The 24,354-nt window shown below is 34.0% G+C and overlaps 1 protein-coding gene across 2 annotated transcripts in view; it reads left to right on the forward strand.

The window, feature by feature from the left end:
• The window catches only part of SCAF8 (SR-related CTD associated factor 8), an 81,644-nt gene that overhangs the window by 22,069 nt on the left and 35,221 nt on the right, over positions 1-24,354 (forward strand). The window contains exons 4-18 of one of the 2 annotated variants that reach the window (XM_056487319.1): positions 1,671-1,832; positions 4,503-4,659; positions 5,755-5,885; positions 8,745-8,921; positions 12,435-12,511; positions 12,903-13,020; positions 15,765-15,896; positions 16,016-16,128; positions 16,608-16,801; positions 18,534-18,634; positions 20,226-20,339; positions 20,991-21,147; positions 22,313-22,443; positions 23,420-23,564; positions 24,079-24,159. In XM_056487319.1, the coding sequence (XP_056343294.1) occupies positions 1,671-1,832; positions 4,503-4,659; positions 5,755-5,885; positions 8,745-8,921; positions 12,435-12,511; positions 12,903-13,020; positions 15,765-15,896; positions 16,016-16,128; positions 16,608-16,801; positions 18,534-18,634; positions 20,226-20,339; positions 20,991-21,147; positions 22,313-22,443; positions 23,420-23,564; positions 24,079-24,159 (1,990 nt within the window). Of the gene's footprint in view, positions 1-1,670; positions 1,833-4,502; positions 4,660-5,754; positions 5,886-8,744; positions 8,922-12,431; positions 12,512-12,902; positions 13,021-15,764; positions 15,897-16,015; positions 16,129-16,607; positions 16,802-18,533; positions 18,635-20,225; positions 20,340-20,990; positions 21,148-22,312; positions 22,444-23,419; positions 23,565-24,078; positions 24,160-24,354 lie in introns of both variants that reach the window. The other variant, XM_056487318.1, reaches the window with a different exon arrangement.

Here is a 24,354-nt window from a genome sequence, read left to right on the forward strand (position 1 = left end):
ACATTCTTCATTTTGTGGCACTTAACTCACTGGTCTATTGTTATTTTGATTGACTCTTTTATTCTTTGGTAAAAGATCACTTCGGGGGTCATATGGTCACATTTCATATATGTGAGGTTATTATTGGAGAGCCACTTAATTTCTCTGAGTAATCAAATTACCTTATTGATTATTCACTCAGAAAATAAGTAAATATTTGTGTGAGATTACAGATATGCAGGTTCACTGCCCCAGTTTTAATGTTTATTTAATTTTTTACTGGTATTTTTGCCTTTTTCATATAATCTGTAGTATTACATTATTATTATATTTTGTTTTATGTGCCATACTTTAAAGTACTTCACCTAATGTGTGTCCTGAGCTTTCTTTTTGAATATCTTTGAGCATTATTAATCTGAATATTGTGGAAAGTTCTGTATGCAGAATGCTGACTGTTTTGTATGCAGAATACTCTTGTTTAATAATTTAAATAAAATTTCAGAGGCTACAATATTTTGAAGTGATTTTCTGAAGACAGTGTATTATATCCAATTTAAGCTTAATGATGTATATATATTCCTAAAAGGATGCCACACTCATTCTAAAAATAGAGAATGCCATACTTAAAGACTTTGAAACATGTTTAGAACCTAAAGAAAGACAAGTGTTGGCAAATCAACACTTCTCAAAACATTTGTATCTGCAGAACATTTGTATCTAGGGCATAGTAAAATTAATATTCTGAAGTGTTTGTTTGGCACTTTAATAAAGATTATTAACTTAGTGTGTTGCATAATATGTCTACAGGACCAGAGAGGAAAAGGGTGTCCTTTCCCATGTTTTCCATAACACTTGTGTGATATACACCCAATGTTTATTAAGTGAATCCATACCATAATGTATTCTGATGATGACCTAATTATATTTTTGGACCACGTTTCGTTCTGTCTTAAAACTGGTTGCAGTAATGTGATGTAATTACTTTGCAATTAAAAGACAAAAATTTTAGCATTAGGTATTAAGCATTAGCTATTAGCTACATAACTAATTAGTATTTTAGTTAGCAGACATACCTTATAAATATCATGCTGTTTGTAAATTGTGCAAGTTTTCCAGAGTTGTAAAATAAATATCATTGTTATATTCTCAACAAAACAGATGTCCCCATAAATTTGTTTTTCTTCTGCAGGGGTGGATATACCACACCCTAATTACAGCCATGTAAAATAAAGTAAAGAAATTTTAACTTTAATGTTTATTTTGATCCTAAAGAAGGAAAAAATATCTTGAGTTACATTTACAGCTAGTCCAAATTTATTATTAAGAATTTGGTCATGCTGTATGTAGTTCTTTCAAAATAGGGTGTACATTTTAAAAGCATATGTGGTTTGCGTGTCATGTTTTTTAATAGATAGATTTTTTTAAAAGTTAATTATTTAGCAGTAAGAAGTTGATTTTACACCATTTACATATCTTCAGAATGCATATATCTGTATAGATATAAAATTTAAACATTAGAGGTTAGAATTTTTTTGAGAAAATTTCATTTTCCAGAGCAATTTATTAAATAGAGAATATTTTTGTATACTTGGACCCACTTAAAAATTAGAGAGGATTTTTTGTATTTACTCTGCTATTAATGGTTTGGTTATTTTTCACATATGCTCCTTTTAAATTACCATTCTTTGTAGTGTAAACCGGAGTACAAGGTGCCTGGTCTGTATGTCATTGACTCCATTGTGAGGCAGTCCCGGCATCAGTTTGGACAAGAAAAGGATGTATTTGCACCAAGATTCAGCAATAACATCATCAGCACTTTCCAGAACTTGTACCGTTGTCCTGGTGATGACAAGGTAAGCCATTTACAGATCTTTCTAGTTAAAACAATCTTTAGCATATCACCTATAAAGAATGAAGATTTTAATCTCACTTTCTACTTGCTGGAGGGGATCTACTTATAAACTTGCCCTGTATATGTATTTTTTAACGTTGCTTCTTTTAGCGTAGGGATTGGAAAGATACATCCAGTGAAATTAATTAGAATTTTGAAAAGGTCATCTTTCCTTTGATTCTGTAATCATCCAGCAGCTAAATAAGGTTTAACTTGAACAGTTTGAATCACTAGTTCAGCTGTTCCCTTGGATCATGGATCATAGCTACCAAATTCTGTTTCTAAAAGATTGGCTGAAAACTGCAAAGTGCAGGCAGTTTAACTTCCTTCATATTTGTCCCTAGTTGTAAAATGGGTAGTGTTTCTTCTTCTTGAATAACTGGAAGAAGGTGGGGAATGCTAAGGGCTTTGTCTTCACAGAAATTTGTGTAGTAAAGTCATTAGGTAAAGTAGTAAGTGAGGCTGGATGCTACAGGAGGAGTTATATTTAGAATAATTACATGCATTCCTAACTGCTGTGTTTTTCAGCCAGATATATGAAAACCCAAGGCACACATGGAAGGTGATTAAGGCACATTCAGCCATTGTGTTGTCTTAGGATTCCTGCCTTTTTAGAGTAGTTAGGACCTCTGCAGGAAAATGTGTTGGGACGTGCAAATTTTATGTGGTTGGATAAACTTCACTGTCTGTCCTCTCTTCTGCAACTGAGTTCTGAGGTGTTGCTGAACAGGTTATTTAAGTTAAATGACATTTTTCCAGTCTGTTTTTAGGTTATCTGTCTGATTAACTTGTGCTGCTTCAATTCCACAGTGTTTTACTTTGTTTTTTTTTATAAATAGGCATGATTTTTTAACTTACATTTTTATTCATTTAGTTGTATTCCTTTAGCACTATTAGTGTGTTTTAGCTTACTACTTTGGGAAATACACTAATACAGAAATAGCCTTATTTATTGAAGAAAGAGAGATTGGAACAAGGATGGATGCAAGTACTCAGTTCATGTCTGGTTTTAAAAAATACATAGTAAATTTATTGTAGACTAAGAAATAGCACTACTTGTTCTGTGGTATTTCAATGCATGGCAATTAATGTAGCACATTAGAGGTGTTTGATGTGAAGAGAGATAGTAAAACATAGTTTATTTAGGGTCCATGAAAGTCCTTTCAGGTTCATTTCTAGGATATTTTTCACCTCAGTGTAAAATAGTGCTTTTCAATCCTAAGTCTTGCTGCTCTTCTGCATATGGATTCAATATTATTGGAAGGTCTTTGTATTGTGAAAGTAGTTATCCTATACATTGCCTAGCAAAAAAATGAGCTGTCAGAGACCTAGATATGTACCTGGTTTGTAACATTTTGATGTTTAATCTGAGTGAAGGGCATATAATGGAGAAACAAAGAAGTTATCTTTATATGAGCAAATGTAGGATTTGTTTTTAAATCAAGCAGGAATGCAGTAACATTTTATTTAAAACTACAACAAAAACACCTCACTAATTCCTTTGTCTGGCCCAGAGAAGGTGCAAGGTGTGGGTAGATACTGAGCCACAGAAGAAGATTAATATTCCTGTTCTGGAAAATGAGGGAAGTTAGTGTCTCTGTTGGACTTGACAAGGACGGCTTATAATACAGACTTCAAAGAAAGAGGGCTCAGATACCAAAATGCTGAGTGGAAACCTTCAGAGATTTCTTTAAGGGAACTCTAAATTGCATCTTCCATGCAGTGAAAATTCAGCACTTCTCTCTATTATAGTTAAGTACCCTCTTGTAGTTCTGAGCGAACAGACTTCTTTTTCTTTGTTTTGAACACTGTGGCTAAGTGCTCTATGGTCTTGTTTTATAGAACTCAAGTAATTAAACCACTTTTGTGACAGCAAACGCCAGATCCTATGAAGAATTTCCTGCTCTTTGTAATACAACTGAATTTTTTTTCCCAAAATAAAGCAAAATCTTTCCTTTTGTTGGAAGTGAAGCTTACTGAAAAAAAGTCTGGGAGCAGATCAAAATGACGATCTGTTTGTGGTGTAATAGAATGCTTCTGTTGTAATAGAAAAAATGTAATAGAAATGTAAGCTGAACAATGAGTTACAGCTAATGGAATTGAATGAAGTCTTCATCTTGGGTTTTTTTTTTGCTCTCCATGATCCACCTTTTTCTATATTACTATGTATTTTTAATTTTTTGAATTCCTTACTTCATCAAGAGAGCTTGCAAAATATGAAGCTGCTTTATGCCCATTTTTCAGTGTGCATAAATTATTTTGGTTCATAGGCAGGTCAGAATTGCATTTAGATATGTTAACTATAAAACATAGGAGACTAATAATTCATTATTTTAATTATCTGTAATGCTTTAAAATGCTTCATTAAAATAATTTTCCTTCCATGTCATCTTCCAAGACTAAAGACACATTTTTGTTTGAGACATTGTCATCTTTGCCATTGTCTAAGATCAGTCACAGGTTCATAGTTTAGACACCTTTGGTGTGACCCAGTATAACTGTTCTTACTGTTTTCAAACCTTAAAGTCCTTCAGTCTAGACAGATTAAATTTGCTAGCTAAGAATTTCATAATTAATAACAACAACAAAAAAAGCATGACTCAGATTTTTTGTTTTCTTTTTTCCATTTTAGAGTAAAATTGTTAGAGTGCTAAATTTATGGCAGAAGAATAATGTGTTCAAGAGTGAAATTATTCAGCCTCTCTTGGATATGGCAGCAGGAATTCCTCCTCCCGTTGTGACCCCTGTCTTGCCCAGCACTACAGCTGCTATGAGCAACAATACGCCAGGTAAACAAAACCAGATGGAGGTCATACTTTGAATCAAAACACTTCTGTCAGCTTTGGTATGTTGCCTGTTAACATGCTGAAATATCTCACTCAATTGAATTCTAGAAAGAACACCATCAAGATCAGAGAAACAGGAAAACATTATTATAAATGTGGGCTTGATTGTTTTTTGCTCTGAGTATTTGCCTTTCTTATGTAGGTAGATGGCAGGAAAATGGATTTTTAACTTTTTTGGCCAGATAGGAATGGCTTTTGGCATCTGCTTTTGTAGCTCACCTTTTGCTGGTCCTGTGCTGAAAAGCAATGAGATGGACAAATTCACCTTAGTTTTCCTTGGCAAAGCAAATAGTGAGATTTTCAGATCTTAGAGTGCCTTTTCTGCATCTTCCAGATCAGTATTTTTTATTTTTATATAGTATGACTACATTAAATTGTTGGAATCATAGGTCTTAAATTCTGATGCAAATTGACTTTTTAAACAGTAATCTAGTCATATTTAGCATTCATTGATGTATCTCTACTTCTGAGCTATAAATGCAAACGTATTTGCAGGTATGGAGGATTCTTCTGGATTATGGCATGAAACTAGTTATCAGAGTGCTGATTTAGCCTCAGTGTTTCTCTTAAGAAAAAACAATAAATCAAGCAATCCTGATGAATCCAGCTGATGCAAATTGACATTTTTAGCAGAATCTTTAGGACTCCTCCTAGGGATAAAGTGCAAGTCCAGTGAGATTTGGACTAGCAGACAAGTAGATTGTTAACACTTATCTTTTGGTATATGTAATTTCCTCTGAATATTTTGGAATAGTGTGTGAAGCCTATTTATTTTGCCTTCATCAATGTTTTTGTTAGTAGTCCCAGTAGGTCAATACTGAAAAGAACTGTGAACTACAATAACACAGAATAATTCTCCTACTTGAGGAATGTTGATGTCAGTCTGTTATTTCTGTGTGTTCTCCTTGTATGTCAGAAAAATAGTTTCAATTGATGTGCTTTCTCAGTGTTCAATAATAGCAGTTTTTTTTCTTCTCTAATGCCATTTTTAGTTTCTGTGTTAAAATATTTTTGGCATATTGATTTTTCTCTTTTTAGGTACACCTGTGACTCCAGTTACCCCAGCCAATGTGGCACAGAGTTTACCTGATCCTTGGGTATCTCAGATTGCTAACACAGACACCCTTGCTGCTGTTGCCCAGATTTTACAGAGTCCTCAAGGCCAACAGGTAACTATTTTGTAGACAGTTACACTGTAGACACTGTAGACTGTCTGATACTTTGTGTCTTTAAGGTACAGGTAAGGAATACTTTCATGAGCGTCTCTTTTGTTTATGTCCAGTATCCATGTTAACTTTCCCATGAGGTTGTTCATCACAAATAAGTTCCAAGTCAGTTAAAACTCTGTGTTACCTTTTGTAGCCAGCTCTGTTAAAAGCCAGCACCTCTAGATCTTAAAAGTGTCTCAGAAGATGATTTCAGATAATGTGGTTTGCAATACACACTTGTCTCCATAGATGACAAGTACGGGTATATTGCAGATGACTAAATCAAGAGCAGCAATAAGATTTCATGGATATAGATATGAAATAGAATGCGAATTAAAGCATATGTCTCTGTTGGATGCCTGAAGGAGAGCTAAACATTGTACAATATTACAGAATGGGAGCAAACTTGTTAAGGAAGTGTACTGTGTATAGATTCCATTTTTTATCTTTCCATCAGCTAAACATAGTTTTTATTTTGCAGCATTCAAAAATAAGATTTTGAAAGTTACTGTGTTTTTCAATTTTTAAATTCTCAACTCCAAAAGTGTCTTGATGTCCAGCATCACAAAAACTGCTTGTCCTCATTACCTGCAGTTACATAAGTTAAGCACACACAATTGACTTTCTGTGTAAAAACATAGATAATTTTTCAGTCTGTGCTAGAGCTATGACACCTGCATAACTTTGGCATTATGATTTTTGTTTGGACTGAGGTTGCTTTACCTGCTGGCATACTAAATTAAAATCTCATGCATGTGAATGAGAAGCAGTAGCCAGTGAAAGCTCTGGTGCTGGCAATAGCAACTTAGTGAGAATGTTTTACAGTATTTAAGTACCTAGAGTTGTCTGTAATTGTTCATAAGTCAAGTGGAGGGAATATTTTTATATGATCACACTGGAAGAAACTAAATCACTGAAAAGCAAAGCAAAATGAGTTTGTGGAAATATGAAGGAAAAATAATAGAGTTAGTTCTTAAACAAAGGATATGAAATGAGAATGGTAAATATGTGGAAAGTCAGTGAGGTAATTTTAAATATTGTTGCTTAGAGAATATAAAAAAGAAAATTAAGCAAGAGAAAAATATGAAGATGAGAAGGGAATTAAAATTTTAAAGATAGCAGATTGCAAAGAAATAGCATTTGGATATTTAGCTCAAAATAGTCTTAAGCAGAAGAGAAGAGGCAGACTGGGTACACAATAAATATGGACATGCAGATGTCTAGGGTTGGTAGAGGATCTATGATATTTGCTTACGTCCTGTCCATCTCTTTTCTTCTTGTTCTCCAAACCATTCCATGTGCCACAGCCTCTCCCTGGCTCCCCAGCTCCAAAGACCTTGATTTAATCCTACGATTGTGTTTTATGGGTGAGAATACATGCAGGTAAATTGAGAGTCTAGACATAAGAGAGAGCCGACTAAGAAAAATGTGACCAACAAGAATGTGAAAAGAGCAAGAATGGTGCCCACCCAGGATTTTTCCACTCTAGGGCCTCCATCTCTGTCTCTTCAGTTTGATTCCTTCTTACTGAGAGCAATGCACAGGCTGGACCAGCTGTATCAGACAAAAGGGGGTGAGGGGGGAACTCCAGCTTTGCCTACTACAGTAATCAGGGAAAGCTCTTGCTGAGGTAGAACAACAATTAAAGCCGTTTCAGAGTCTCTGCTGTATAAGAAATCTGTATAACTGTTCGTAAAAGAATAGGGAAAATTGTTTCACGTTATCAGAAAGTAACTCTAAAACATGGGTCACACATTTTTAATGCATTGTGGAAAAGAAATGCAACCTAATCAGTTTACGAAGTTTCTAGTGAGGCTAATAAGAAGGGAGGGATTGAACTTTTAAGAGTTCAGTGGAGAAACTTATAAGGAGTTGGAATATTGAAGGTAAGGGTAATCAGGGACTTAGGTCAGCAAGTTTGAACTACCTGAATTTGCTCAACCTTTTTTCCACAAATATCTAAAGATAAGGCTCTAGAGATTTATCTCGAGGAATGTCAAAGAACTGCTTCCTCTAATTCCACTGTTGTTTAGGAGAGCTTCTTTTCCATAGGGTTAATACCTTTTCTTAAGGCAAATCTGCACAATTTTGTGGAAGCATCCCTATACAGCAGATAAATTGATCTCCACATGAAAAAGCCTTTTATTTCCTCATTAGGAAGATTATATACAGATAGGAATTTGAAGTAAGGAAATCAAGAGAGACCAAGTGATTGGTTTGTACATTTGCTTTTTATGTTTTGTTAATGTAGTAAGAGAACTGGATTCTATCAACCCACACCTTGGTTTCACCATGAAATTTCACTTGTGACTTATGCAGAGACACCGATGCAAGCTCTCCCTGCAAATAGGTTGCATTGGCATGAAGTGGAGCTTGTCACAGTGCAGTTCTTTTCTGTGTAGAATTGTTATTGTAGGACACAGATTATCCTAATATAGGTGGGCCCTTAGGAAGCTGGAGTAGGCTAACAGATTTTTTTCAGGTCAAAAGGAATCAAACTGGAGAAACAGAAGAGGGGGAACCCTAGAAAGCAGGAAATCCTGAGTGGTGACTGGCATCATCATGCAACCTGTCAGAGCAAGTTAGCAAGAAGAAGCATCTGCCTATCTTATCAGCCCCAGAAAACAAATTAGCCAGTAAGTGGGAACAAAATTTGCTGTAAGTGAAAACAAATTAAGACAAAATAATAGCCATAGGTTAGATGATGCTTTGTTCCTGGGAGATTTTTTGCTAAGTGGAAGGGGAAAAGTCTATTTTGTGCTTTGTTTTTTTGCTTTAAAAAAATCTTGTTCAATGTATTTGTTATCTTTTCTCTTTTAGCTTCAGCAGTTGATACAGACACTGCAGATACAGCAGCAGAAACCTCAGCCTTCGCTTCTTCAAGCCCTGGATGCCGGTCTTGTCGTCCAGTTACAGGCCCTCACAGCCCAACTCACAGCTGCAGCTGCTGCTGCTAACACACTTAATCCACTGGAACAGAGTGTCTCTTTTAATAAGGTAGAAGTAGAATAATAGAAATTTGAAGAAGTATTTATTTTTAAAATCTATGTGAGAAGTTCTTCTGGATTTTATTGTTAGACTTCGGACATTTGAAAAACACATTAATATACTATGAAGTGCTATAGCTTCAAAATACAAAAAAAAATGTTTGCACAGTAGTGTAAATGAAAAGATTAGATTTATATGAGTTTAGGGCTAAATAGCACATTTTAGAATATCTAGAGTTGGAAGGTTATTGAATATGGTAATGGATTTGATTTATGATTTAGCAAAGTTAAGCCATTGCTACTTATTTTTCCCTACTCTTTGTAACACAGCAATGAGAAGTGTTTCTTACAAGATAATAAATGGAAAATATACAAGAATTAATATGCATTGTGTTTTCAGAAGACTATAAAGTTGGATTTGTAATTTTCTTGCATTATAAAGTATGTGCCAAGAAAACTTCACTCTTAGTCACAAAGTGATGTAAGTGAATAAGCCTTTAGGTAAAGAAACTTTTGTTGCAAAAACAACCCCAAACCAACCAACCAACCACCAACAAGACCCCTCCAAAGAAAACCGAAACAAAACAACTCCAAACCAAGCTACGTATAACACCAGAATGCAGGAATTTAAGAATACTAATATAATTGCATGCCAGGTAGCAACAACCATGCAGGCAATTGCAGTCATAGCAGTGTAATACCTATAATAAAGAAAAGGAAAAACTTACGCTCAAAGAATTATAACTAACTAAAGAAAGAAATAAAGAAATAAGCATTGTTCTATTACCTTTGGAAGAAACAGTTTGTGTGTACATAACCTCTGTACGATTGTCTTGGTGTGAATAAATAGTAAGAATGAGGAGCTTGGGGAAGCAAAAATCCCTTTTTTATTCTTCACTCAGATAATCGTTTTTTGTTGAAAGTACTGCAGCTGTAAAAATAAGTGAGGAAAAGAATGGCCTGTACTTCTGCTATACCACAGCTGTAGCCATCAACTTGAGAAGAGTGTAATCCCAGGGAATTAATCCATCAGTTAATAAGGACTGCTGTAATATTTACATACAGAAAGTATTTTATAGTATTCATTGTTCTGTAGACTTTAATTCCAACATTTCCATGGATTGGTATATTCATAGATGTGACTGTCTTGAAGTTTGGACATCTTAAATGAAGCTAATTCACATTCTGAAGGAATTTACATTCTGATGAAATGTTTGTATACAGACATAAAAGAAAGGGCATCTTATAATAAAGAAACCTTTATTAGTATTGTGATCCAAAGGAAACTGTAAAGCATAGTTTTCATTCCATGACATAATGTTTGTGAATTGGATAACAAATAATAAATAGTGCAAGAAAATAATTTTGATGAATGCATCAGTATCCATATTTTTTTAAAAACCCAATTTTCAGTCTTCCAGTCCTTTGTTTTCAGTTTTCAGTCTTCAGTCTGTAGTTCTTGTGTTACTTAATTGTGCAAATTAATTTGCGTTATGTGGAAAATTACTTTGTCAACATCAAATGTGCATGTTTACTGATCTTGCAACAGAACCAAATACCTGTGTTACAGTAAAAAAAAAAAATTGATCAACATTTCTTATGCATTTATGCTACTCTCTTTATTTTAATTTCTAAGAAGAATATCCTGATTATTACAAAAAAATTAATTTCCCTTTCTAATAAAAGCTTTTTTTCTTGTCTTTAATACTTTCTGTTGCTTTTTCTGAATATATATTCTTCTTAGTTAATCAAAGTAACATATGTAGCATAAAGGGAAGGTTCTGTACCTTTTATATGCATGTGTGTGTAATGTTAAACTTGGTATCCTGGTACTTAATTCGGTTTAATTTCTATTACTTCACTGTAGAGAGTATTCTTCTACAAACTATGTAAACATCATGATCTTTCACTTCAGATGTTTTTTGTTTCAATATGTATGATGTTACTTAAACCAAATGTAAACAAAAATCATGCTGCACGTTTACCTGTCTTGGCTGAAAGTTCACTTGTTTTCTCTGGCCTTGGTTAATCAAAGTGTTCGTTTTGTTTGTCATGAACTGGTGGCTAGTTTCTGTTTCTTTTCTCAGCCATATAAATAGTACATATTCTGTTACTTTCCTTCCTATTTTGTCGTGATGGAAGATATATGATGATTAATAGTATTTTAAGTTTGAGGTTGTTTTTCTAAAATACACTATTTTTTTCAGAGCAGCAGCATTTTATAAGTGCCTCACTGGAAAATATTCTAACAATACAAACAAAAAAGGCAGTCACCTTGCTGTAAATGGATTAGATGTATATGGTGAAACTTGTTCTGGGTTTTAACATCCCATCTCACATAAGCTTGATAGTCTGTGTTTCTGCTCTGTTTTCTCAGAGTCATGTTCAGTCGGGCTTTCATAAATATTATGTTGGAAAAAGTGGTTCTAAAAATTCTTGATTGATCAGTGATTGATCCATCTTCTATTAGCTTTTGCTTTGTTCTTCTTGCTGGACTCCAGTATTGAGAGTAAATTGAGCGTCCTGAGAAAGAAAATGGGTTACTGAATCATTGTGGCTTGTTGCTGAAGATGTTTTTGCTTAGTATTTTGGAATGACTGCCGTGTGTTCTCATCCTCTTGTTTTTTTTTTACTTCTGAGATTAAGGTTTGAGAGGAAGTTATGGTGGTTGGTAGTATAGCATTAGCTCTGCTTTTCAGAGAACTTCCAAGGTGTGTAAAGATGCATGGACATGGCTTTAATAGGATGGCTCTGTCATTAAATAGTGAAAAAAAGGTGATCTCACTGACAAATCACATCTGTTGTATTTCTTCATGCTTGTTCCTTAGTTTTTCTCGTCAAGAAAATAAAATGCTGCTAAAATGCTTCTGAATCTTTTAAAATTAATAGACAAAATTTTTTACTTAAGTAGAACTCCAGTGTAGACATCTTCACGGATAACACAGGAAGTTTATCCAAGCTTTTCTTCTTATTGGAAACCTTTCTTTTTATCTATTAGAAGGATTATTCCTCTTACATGATAACTGCTTGCTTCGATAATTATTTTTGCAGACTATGTGAGAAGTGGTTTTCAAGGAGCAGTATTTGAAGGAATTCAGGTTGTCTAAATGACACGTGTGTGAAAATACAGTAATTCATTGTGGAGTAATCAAGCTGTAGGTCTTCTGTTGATATGAGCAGAGCAGTTTGATGATTACCAAAGGATTAAATAGTTGGCCTCTTCGTAGTAATTTCTTCTAATTAAAGGTACCATTACATAAAATTAATCTTCATTTAAGCTTGAATCCAGAGTAGCCCTTAGTGGAAGGAACATGTGGTTGTACTTGTACAGGAAAGCTGGGCCAAGATTTGATGTACTCAAGAGTTTGGTAGCAATAGCAGTATAACATTTAATTTTCTATTCAGGCTATTTGCAAGAAATTTTTTTTTGTGTTTTAAGTTGAGAAATAAGAGCATCTTCCTGTTGAGATAAAGGTACATATAAGGAGTGTTCAGTAATGTTTATTTTGTTTTCTCCTAGAAGCTGATGGACAGGTTTGACTTTGGAGAAGAATCTGAACAAAATGAAGAGCCTAAAAAGGAAACTCCCTCTTCCCAATTGTAAGACCAAGCTATGTTTCTTATGGAAAATGCAAAAATTGCCTGGTGCTAGTTGGAAATTAGGATTAAGTAAGGAAAATACTTATTTCAGAGCATAAGTACACTAAAACAGTAGTTTTAGTACATTCTAAATTAATGTACACATTTTACTATAAGTCTGTGTGGCAGAATATTTTCTGACTTTCAGATAAAGTTGGCATGTTCTTTGCTTTTTATAATTATATTTATATGGTTGATGGAATAGTGATGATATTAGAAGGTGGAACTAGCTCCGTTGCCCTCATTATTTTACATTTTAGTTAAACTTGAAAACTGGTTTGAAGACCTATTTACTATCTGTTTAAACAAAAACTGTAGGCTTTTTTAAAAATTTTAATTTATTTCATTTTAGGCCATTAGTACCGGAATCCGTGAACAACTCACTTTTTCACCAACTAGCTGAACAGCTACAACAGCAAAATTTAGAACATCTCAGACAACAGCTTCTGGAGCAGCAGCAGCCTCCAAAGGTAAGAACTCCATCTTGTGGCTGTTGTAGTAATTTATGTTCTCCACTGATTAAAAAAAAGTATATTCCAGGACAAAAAAATTGTGTCATTACTGCCAGTTTTTGTATAATTAAAGTCCTTGTCACTAGCTGACCATATAACAGAAGCTTCCAGAGTAAGTGGGATAAGTGGAAATAAGTGCTTAATGCAGAAAAAACCCACAGCCAAACGTGTAGGGAGTACATTTTGCTTCTCCTAGGAAAGAATACTCATTAGCTAAGTTAGACATGACTGTGCTTTGGCTATTCAGTTCTTCATATAGGAAGAATAAAGCTTTCCCATGCTTGCAGAAGGAATAAGGTGAGCAATTAAGTGATTATGATTCTGTCTCTGAAGGGAGAACAGAATAGATACTGTGGGTAACTTTGATTTCCCTAGGTTTTATGTCTTGACTAATAATTGATGAAATAATTCTGTTGAGGAATGTGAGCTAAAGAATAGAGTCATGTATTTCCTGAGAAATTATTTATTAAGAACTGGTGCTTGAGATAATCCAAGGTTCCTTCTTAACTATATGAATTCTGTCTTCTCTGCACTGAAGTAACTTGGCTTATTTCTACTGAGATTAGTCTTCAGTTCTTTTCTCCTCCCAATCCCATTAAAAAAACACAAAAAAACAAAATAGAAGTATTTTGTCTGGATTGTGTATAGGGGACTTCATGTGGAGTATTTGGATCTGGTTTCACAGGAAAATAGAAATCTCAGATGGAAAGAAAGGGCAAGGGATCACAAACTTAACAAACATCTTTTGGAGAAATATTTTAGTTCAAGCTGTGTGAAGGTGAAGTCATAGAACCATTGAGTAGTCAGGGGTGGAAGAGACCTTAAGATCATCAAGCCTAGCTCTCAAACAGCGCTGCCACTGTAACCCCTGAACCACTAGGCTACATCACCCAGCCCATGCCTCTTAAACTCCAGCAGGGATGGTGACCCCACCACCTCCCTGAACAATCTGTTCCACTGCCTGAGCCAAGTGGCTCAGCTTTCAATCAAGAATGCCATTTAAGCTTTGAATTTGTGACTTTAATATTTTAATTTTTACTGGATATCGTTTCTTTTCTGCTGTATTTTACTGTTTTATTTTCATGTCTCTTTAAATGTAGTAAATTAAAAAGAATGGCAACGTAGCTACAGACAAAATAGTTTTGGATCTTGATGGATATCTAGCCATTTCTGTCTTTACACACTAAAAATGTTGTAAAGGAATAAAGCATTGAAGAATGATATGTTTGAGGAGCTTTTGATGTGTCATATCAAGAAGTAACTGTCTAGTTTGAAAGTAAAAATATCAAATTGCCTGCCTTATTGTAAAATTCGCAAAATAAAAGTTCACAATATGGGTAGAATGTTTACTTGACTCTCCCCTTACTCTTTAATTTTATGTTACAAGACCTGATTAATTTTCCCTTCAGATCCAGTTTGCTTGTCTAGTCAGTATGGAGAGAAACTTTTCTTTTCACCTTGATAACAGCTAAAAGATACAAGCTGCTGCTGGAACTACTTTGTAGTGACTGCAGTATGTTATCGGTAATATTTTCTTTAATTCCATGTGTAAGTTTCATTGAGAAAGATCAAGGGAAAGAGAAGGAAAGATAAAGCATAAAATAAAATTATTAAGCATCAATGAGGAGCAGAGGGAAAGGAGGAGAGGGCAAAACAAAAACAGAAGGAGCAAGAAGAATTGTAGGCATTGATATCAAGAAACAGATGGTTGGGAATAATTAAATATAAGGAAAATGAGACAAAACATTCTGTCAGAAGGCAAATAAATTAACTGAATTACAGAAGAATTTTTTTAACAAACTTGTTATAAGATGTTTGAAAAATATAAAGATAAAATTGTTACTCCTAGTCATTCTGCTAACTTGCTGTCATTCTCTGGGCAGATAGGACATGTAGGATTTAATTAAAAGTTAAAATATAGTGAGGATTACTGAAATGTTTACATGCAGTAATGGATTATAGATTTTAAATTACTTTTCAAAATTGTTCTCATATAATTTCCAATATAATTTCTCATATAATTTCATGTATTCTAATTCTTGACTTTATCTTGTATCTTAGAGATATTTTTCCCTAATCTGTACTTTCAGGCAATGCACAGGCTGTTACAGCTTTTTCCCTACCAAATCAACACCTTGAGTATTCTACATTCATTAATTTCAGTGTTTTTTCAGAACTGCTTATTTTGTTAGACCTCTTGAAATTGTTGTATTTCTATAAATGACATCCTCCCTTATCTTTCAGTAATTGCTTATCTGAAATCATGCACTGTAAGAAAGTTCAGACTAGTGTAAATTTTTTAGTGTTTTCAGCCTAGTATAGATTTTAGTTCAATGGGTATTGCAAATATTTTTTATTATGTTAGTATCAAAGTAACATTTATTAATGCATATGCATGGGGAAAAAGTGGGTCTCTTTCAAGGTCACTGTACATGTAGCTATGTTTGTCCTGCGATTTTCTGTTTTGAAGCAGCTGAATTAAGCAGTGAATTGTATACTTTGTGTGTTCTGTAGTTTTGTGATTTAGCACATCAGGAATATTAATTATTTCAAAGTCTTGTGTTTAAGGGTGATACCATAAAAGAAATGGAATGGATTGATACTCAGTTTTCATATTAATGAGAAGTGGTAATATTGTTTTCATATAGTATTACACTTTTAATTGCAAGGGGCTTTATGATATATTATTAACTGTTACTTAGGCGAGTCCTGAGGAGAATCAAGAAGGAAATTTTGGCTCAGAGCACTCTGCATCACCATCACAAGGGAGTAGTCAACAGCAGTTTTTAGAAGTGGAAGCAAATGTAGATGATTCAATGGATATTCAACAACAGGTAAAACTATTTAAAATTTTATTACAGAAATGGAAAGGAAAACGCATACATACATGATTCCAAGTCATATATTGTATATTTATTAAGTGTTATTGAACATCTTTTATGTCTGACCTCAGGATATGGATATAGATGAAGGTCAGGATATTGCTGAAGAAGAGATTTTTGAACAAGAAGAAAAGAAATCAGCTGTTCGTTCAAGATCAAGAACTCGTTCAAGATCTCGTTCAAGGTTTTGTAATTACCTTGTATTAAGTAAATTTTTTCTGAAAAAAAGTTGTAATTTGTGATTGTCAGTCTTAATTTTGTATTTTCCAAATTTGTCATAAGCAATTTTTGGCAATGAAAAGACGTGTTCATTAAATGTTTGTGTGTTAGATGCAGACTTTTGATATGGCAGTTCATTTTTCATATCTGTGGTTTAACTGAAATTTTTTAAGACCTGTCCATGTTACAGAAATAGCTAACACGAGCTAGCTGGACAGGCTTTCTGTGCCAGAGAATTGGGTACTGTAGATACAAATCATTTTCAATGTGTTTTGTTTTAAGGTGTATATTCTATTCCTCACCCAAATTGCATTAAGTTTATTTCCTGAAGCAGTTTTAATGAATATAATGGAAATATCTTGTATAGTGCCTAAAGTTTGTAGTTAGAAGACAACTAAGAGTATTTCTTTTTAACTCAGCATACTAAAATGAAGTATTTTGTAGGTCACCAAGAAAACGAAGGTCTAGATCACGGTCTGGTTCTCGTAAGCGGAAACACAGAAAACGTTCACGCTCGAGATCAAGAGAAAGGAAGAGAAAGTCATCTCGGTCATACTCCAGTGAAAGAAGGGCTAGGGAAAGGGAAAAAGAACGTCAGAAAAAGGGATTGCCTCCTATACGGTCAAAAACACTAAGCGGTAAGTGGCACCTGCTTGGTGTACTAATAATGTAGCATTAAATGGCAAAATGGCTTTGTTTTCATTGACAGAACAAGATTTATCTTAACTACTTATATAAATGTAAGTTTAATTTCTGATATTTCTTGCAACTTAGATACCTGATATTGTCTTAGACAAGAACAAGTATCATACTGTTCTATTTATGTTTTTACTCACACTTGCATCACTGATTTTGCTTCTAAACAGAGAGCAGCAAGGGCTGTCTCTAAGTTACAGTCTTCTTTCTCTTAAATGCTGTCTTTAACTTGACATCTGAAGGTCTCCAGCAGTTGGTCTGAAAATTGTTAAAATGTTAAAGTGTGTGGTGCACACTTTGAGCACTTTAATGGATGTCTTAGAAGCCCAGATTTTAAAATGTCTACATTGTTTTTTAAATATATTTTCAGAGGAATGTAGTGCTAAAGCATGTGGAATTTACTGGTGTAAGACAGACCATAATGGTGGTATCTTAAGAAAGTATTCAAAAATCGTGTGGATTTCAGTCTCTACAGAGTGTTGCTGTGCACTGCTTTCATTGCTATGGAGAATATACATACTAAAAAAGAGGAAGGCAGTAACTGTCCTCCACACAGTTGCTAAAATCAAAGGGAATGTATTTTGAGAATTTAATTTTGTTTAGATAGGTTATAAGCTATTTCTGATACAGTTTTGAATTTGTCTTGAGTCTTAGAACTAGATTGTTTATATGACAAGATAAGCAGCTCAAAACTCATTTTTGTAAAGGACTATTCTGTTCTGTTCACATTAATATTTTATATCATTCCAAGGTGACTTTAAACTGGGGACTGTACTACAGTTTAGATGTGCTTTTTTTCCCTCTCCTTCTCTGATTTTTCACATAAAAGGAGACAAATTGGTTTTATGGTGTAGATTTCTCCCAGCAGTCCAGAAGGCAGGGAGCTATAATCAGAATGGTTGGGAGCTGAGAGACAGAGATCTTAAGTAACATAATGAACAGCAGCAGCATTTGAGGTCCTGTGAAGTTTAAAGGAGGTATTAAGGAGGTTAAGTGAAGTGTGGAAACTTTGGGGGGAGGTAAGTGATTAAATAAGTAATTCACCTGGCAAGTGTTCTACTTCATGAAATTTTTTCAGTGACAGCCACTATTACTACTTGCTGAAATCTGAAGAGTTGTTTCATAGAGCTTATCACCATGATATACAAAAGGGATATCTACAAGCGTGTAAGGAACAATTTTTGTCCAATTGCTGGTCATTCTCAGCACTACAGAGTACTGATATCAGTTGAAAATTTCAGCTGACAGAATGCACCGCTCTGGTTTCCATTTTGGTGCACCAGGATTGGTACAGAAATGAGATGTGATGTATTGAGATAATGATGAAGAAAGACTGACTTTTTTGGGTTTTTTTTTTCAGAAGTAATTTATAATTCAATTTACCTATATATTATAGCTGATAATCTATAGAATTTTACAGTTTTATTTCTATGAAAACAACTATTTTGTTTAAAAGAAAATTAAACAAGAAGAATGAACATTTGTAGTGAATATGTTTGGTGTTGTTTAACCCTTTGTCATTTTTGTTAATTACTTAATCTCTATATAGTAAGTAATAGATTAACTATTCTTGGGTTTTTATCAGATTCCTGGGTAGTTTTAAAACTTACATTCTTGCTATAGAATATTTCATAAGCTAACATTCAGTATTTTGATTGATGTTTTTCTTGGCAGTTTGCAGTACTACTCTTTGGGTGGGTCAAGTAGACAAGAAGGCTACACAGCAAGATTTAACGAACTTGTTTGAAGAATTTGGACAAATAGAGTCAATTAATGTAAGTAATGTTGCTATGCTTTTTCAGGAATTTTAGACTAGAAATTTAAGCATGCTTGTGCCTCTGAAGTCATTGTAGCTGCTTAAACTTGTATTTAGGAGACTTTTCTATCATAGTTAAAAATTGTGGCCATGGTATTTGCCGCCTAGTTTTGATCTACTCTGTTTTGAAGCACTGAAGACAGTACACTTCAAGGTTAAAAGGCTCTTCCTAAGCTCTAGCACTTTATGCAGTTTTAAAACCAGGGTTTAACCAAAAGGTTATGGTTTTTCTTGTTTAGCGATATGTCATGGAGCAGGTATCATTTTTGCTTGGCCTAAGAACACCTGTGGATGTGTATCCACATTGTTCTTGGTTACTTTCCTAACAGAGGATTCCTTAAGTAGAATCCTTCTTGATAAAATATGTAGAAGAAAAGAAATGGTACTGTAAACAAATGTTTATTCTAAAATGTGACAGTTTAAAAGATGCTTATAACTGGGAGATACAGTTCTCATTATTTACAGTAATTTGGAGTGAGGTGTTTAGTACCTCAGTTACCCATAACTCAGCTTCAAAAGAAAGTATTTTCCTCCTAAAACAGCACATCTACATAAGAGAAATCTGGGTTTTCCTCTTGCTTCAGCTGTTTTAAAACTTACTTCTTCTTCAATTTCCATCATTTTAGATAATACTTTTACTGTTTTCCTGTCATGTTAATATATTTGAATATGTAATTAATAAGGAATATTTTTTGTGACTTTTTGTGAAAAAGTTTAACAAGTGAAAAAGCCAGCCCAGTAGCCAGACATTTAAACCTCATTTTGATTTGCAGGGACTATCTCTTAAGGAAAGTAATTTAACAACCATGCATGTCCCAATATATTTCAAAGGCAAACCACATTGTAGATAGCTCATCCTATGCATTCCACAAAGCTTAAGTACCTAGAATAGCAATGTATATCTTAATGCAATTGTTATAAAATATGTTTACAGTCTGTCATCTTATGTGTTGGTTATGTTACTGTGTGCATTTAAATAGTATAAAAGCTCACCAAGGTTTTTGACTAAAACTGATCTAAGCAATTGTCATACATAATATGTAAGCTTGAAAGACTGCATGCTATGTCATATTATAAATAAAGCATGCTCTACATACGTAAATAAAATAAAACATTAGAAAAAAATCACATTCAGGAATGAGGAGTCTGCCCTTTAAAAGTGCAGTATACTTTTAATCACTATTTTGCTCCTCTGTGAGAGGTCATTTATTGTTCAGCTCATGGAGAATTTGGATCTTAAGAAGAGGCAGCAACCTCTGCTTTTCTGAAGTTGTCATAATGTAACTGTCAGTTTTTGTTCAAATCTTTCATGTCATTTATAACTCAATCTTCAGCTTACTGCTACTTCTTGAAAACGTTGTAACTGAAGTAGCCTGCCAGGATCACTCTTAAGTTTTCTTGATGCCCAAACTTGTTAATATGGCCCATTAAGGTAACAACTGTTTATAGTGCAAGCCTTTCCTTCTATGGTATTAATATTCAATTATTTTGTTACATAATCTGAAGTACTGATTTTCCTGCTCTTTAAGACCACTGCTGTTTTTCCATAGATGATTCCCCCAAGAGGATGTGCATATGTCTGTATGGTGCATAGACAAGATGCATATCGTGCTCTTCAGAAACTTAGTTCTGGGTCATATAAAATTGGATCTAAAATTATTAAGGTAAGGTGATTTTAATCTTAAGGATGCTATTCATTTCAAACACAGTACAATTCTACTATAAGGATTTGTCTTTTATCAACTGTTCTTTCAAATGTACAACGTGGAGAAGAAGAATGAAGCAGTGAGGTGTAAACTGATTTCCCTCTGTGTAAAATGCAGCTTTTAACAGGCAATATGAAAGATAGAAAAATGACATTATGACTTGATATTTAGGAAACACTTGGACAATAGCTTACGTCCATACAGCCTAAGTCCTGTACCTGTCCACTTGGGTCACTTAATATTAAATTTTATAGTGGTCTTGAGAGTTAAGTATTTTATTAAATGTTATGGGGGTTTCTTCTACCTGCTTGATACTTTAGGGTAAGTCCTTGAAATACTGTATTTTCAATTTCCCCAGATATATATATATGTTAGGATTAATTTAGACCAAATTTAAGCTTCCTTGATGTAATTAATCGTACAGGTACCTGTTGTGGAGGCCAAGTAAATTTCTTGAAGGTTCATTTAAAATCCAAACATTGTTAAAACTTGTAATTAATAGACACTTAGGATTGACATGCAGTGACAAACTTGCAGGAAATAATCTAAAATATTCTGTTCCCAGGTTATATGATTTAATCAGATTGTCTGATTGGGTTTTATTTTCAGATTGCTTGGGCATTGAATAAAGGTGTGAAAACAGAATACAAGCAATTCTGGGATGTGGATCTGGGAGTTTCCTATATTCCATGGGAGAAAGTGAAATTGGATGATTTGGAGGGCTTTGCTGAAGGTGGCATGATTGACCAGGAAACAGTTAATACAGGTACAGGCATTAACAATTCTGATAGTTAGATAATATATTTATTTGGGGAATTGCAAATTCTCAGAAAATTTATTGTTCAGGAAATACATACTCTTTTTTCATTTATGTAGATTTTTCTAGCTCTTTGTTTACAACATAAATGGCACTGTAATAATGAAATCTAGATTGTAATTTTAGATAATAACTTGTTGATTGTCATGACAATGAAGAACTGGTCAGAGAGGGTAATTAGTTTAGGCCAGTTAATAAAGGCTAGCTTATTTTAAGAGTTATGAACTTATTGTGCACTGGTACAGTGCACAATATTAATTTACAGTGCACAAATATTAATTTGTGTAAAAATCGTTTATCTGCTTGTGATTAGTAAAGTCTTATATTCAGGTATAAGACTTAAGTTGAAAGTAGAACTTGTCCAGATAGGCGCAGCTTAGCAGAACCTTATGGTATTTTTTCCATGAAGTCAGAGAGACAGGAAAACAAGTAGTTTTAGACCTTATTCTGAAATCCAGTTGAAAAGTTTGTTAGGTTTATGAAAGATTTACTTGTACTGTATTTTCTTGAAACAGATCTATACCGAAATAAGTAGTAGATGAAGACTTGTACAGTAGTGGCAGTGATTCTTCAGGTCAAAATACAATCTTGCTTTGAGTGAAAATTGAGTATAAGTGACAAAAATTAAAACATGTATCATTATTGAAATACATTCACTATGGTACACTTATAGTAAAATTTTTTGAAGAAACGGCTGATGGAAGAAATGGAGGTTAATGAGGAGGTTTGCTTAACATCAGGATTCTTTCTCATGATATGGTTGCCAGGGATGACATACATATATTGGCTACAGGAGTTTTTAGAAAACGGAGCATACTCTATATTGCAAATTGCTAACACAATAGTTGGTGAAAAAACGTGGGAAGTTTTGAAAAATCTGTACACAGGCAAAAATTAAACAGCATTGCAGGTAGATAAAGATAAGTTCTTTAAAATACACAATAATAAATAGTTGCACTTGTTCTTTTCATAATAAGTTTGAGGGCTATTTGTAATTAGTCTATGTAGATACTAGGTTCAAATTTATTGTTTAAGAAGGAAGAGGACTTTTTAATATCTAAACAAAAATAACACATTAATTATCTTTTTATAATAAAATACATCATTTTTAAAGAGTGGGAAACAGCCAGAAGCTCAGAAGCTGCTAAAGAAAATACTCAAACAACGCAGAGTGCTACGGTTGATAAGAGTACCGTTATTACAACACAGACAGAAGCTTACACACAACCAGTCACTATGCTGCAGGTTGGTATTGTCTGAGTTTACAAAAGCCCCACAGAAGTGGTGGGCAGACTTTTTATTCCATACAGGTAAACTTTAATGCTGAGTTTGTTATATAATATTTTTGATTTAAGTCCTGCATCCATTAGTGTTCATCTCTGAAATATTTTAGAATAGAATAGTTGCCATGGTTGAGTATAATCTTTAGTTTCATGCAGTTGCTTAATACAAAAGTTTTTGTACTTATATTATTAGTGTTTTATCTTTCCAAATGCATATAGACATTTCCAGTTGATGAACTGACATAAAATTATATGAATGTTAATATATTTGCATTTACTTGAGATGAATTTTGAGCTTTTTCCTCTTCACAAAAACTGTCTTCTTATCTCAGCTGTCTCCTAGTGTACACTGTGATCAGTATATATTTAAATTTGCATGTATGTATTGCATTTATAGAGCTTCTAATTACATCATTGTAAATATTATGCACTGTAACAAAATTCATAGCTCAAACAGAAATTCAAGTGATATTAAATAATTATTAGGATTTCATCGGGATTATTAGCCTTATAATTACACACACGAAACTTAATTTTCCAGTACTGTTCTAAAATACCTGAGTTTTTCTTGGCGCTAGAATCACTGTTCTCAAAGTGCCCCCAAATTGCTACACTATCAGCGTTTTTCTTTCTCTGCATTTCTGCATTCACCCCTCTGCGACAGGTATATTTTTATTCTTGAATAGACACAGTGTTAAACTGTATTTTTGGCTGTCTGAGAATAAAGTAAAGATAACATAGGATTCTTCCAGTGTCCTTGTTTGCCCATAGTGTACTATTTCAGAATGCAATCTAATTCTTCAGTGTTTGAAATATATACGAAGGCTTTGGTACATTTAGTGCTTGATGTGAATTGCAGTTAAATCAGTTTATCCTTTTTAATGTCCATGAATACTGCTAAGTATTGAAGCTCCTTGTTTTTCTTTTCATGAAAAAAGATTCCAGTAGCTCCAGCTGTGCCTGCTGTTAGCTTGGTTCCACCTGCGTTTCCTGTCACAATGTCTGTCCCTCCTCCTGGTTATAGTCCAATTCCTCCTCCACCCTTCTTGAGAGCAAGTTTCAACCCTTCACAGCCACCTCCAGGTAAGTCAGTAAAAACTAAATGCAGTGTGAAATGGGCATAGGCAGTTCTTGCTCCTCTGTGTACATCCGAGTTTTCTGTCAGCTTCTGGTTACCAGCTGAGCAATTTGGCCTTTGACTCCTAAATATCATACTAGATAAAAATTACTTTTATCTAATTTGGTATTATTTTTCTCAGTGTATTCTGTTGAGAATAGGAATCACATCTTTTTATCTTTGCAAGAAATTAAAATTTAAAAGTACTCAAAATCAATCTCCTTGTTTTTGCAAAGTTGAAACTCTTGATTTCCTTGTTTGGATACTACTGGCAGATATCACTTAAAGATGTGCCTGCAGATCATCTGTAGCGATGATGGGGTTGCTTTTGGAAACAGTAATCACTGTTGCCTCTTCCTATTAATTTATTGCTTGCTAGTGTACAGTGACGCAACTTTTTGTCATAAATAATGTGGGCAATCTGTTACTGCAAAAGTTTATTTGCTTTTCATGTAATCATTTGTCAATTTTTCCATATAGGTTATATGCCTCCTCCAGTTCCACCTGTTGTCCCACCACCTGTTGTCCCACCACCTGTTGTCCCACCAGTTGTTCCAACACGTAAGTTTGATTGCTCTAACAATTGTTTGTGTGTGATGAAAAGTTTATTTTGTTTATATACTCCTTGTTGTTTAACCAAAAGCCAGCTAATCCTGTGTAATGGGAAATAGCAACACAGAAGTTGTTGTTTAGCTGGTTTATGTAGGCATTGAGAAAAAGACTTACAGAGCTTATAATGTAGACTGAAAAATTATG

The sequence above is a fragment of the Oenanthe melanoleuca genome, chromosome 3 (genome assembly GCF_029582105.1).
Source record: "Oenanthe melanoleuca isolate GR-GAL-2019-014 chromosome 3, OMel1.0, whole genome shotgun sequence".
NCBI lineage: Eukaryota > Metazoa > Chordata > Aves > Passeriformes > Muscicapidae > Oenanthe > Oenanthe melanoleuca.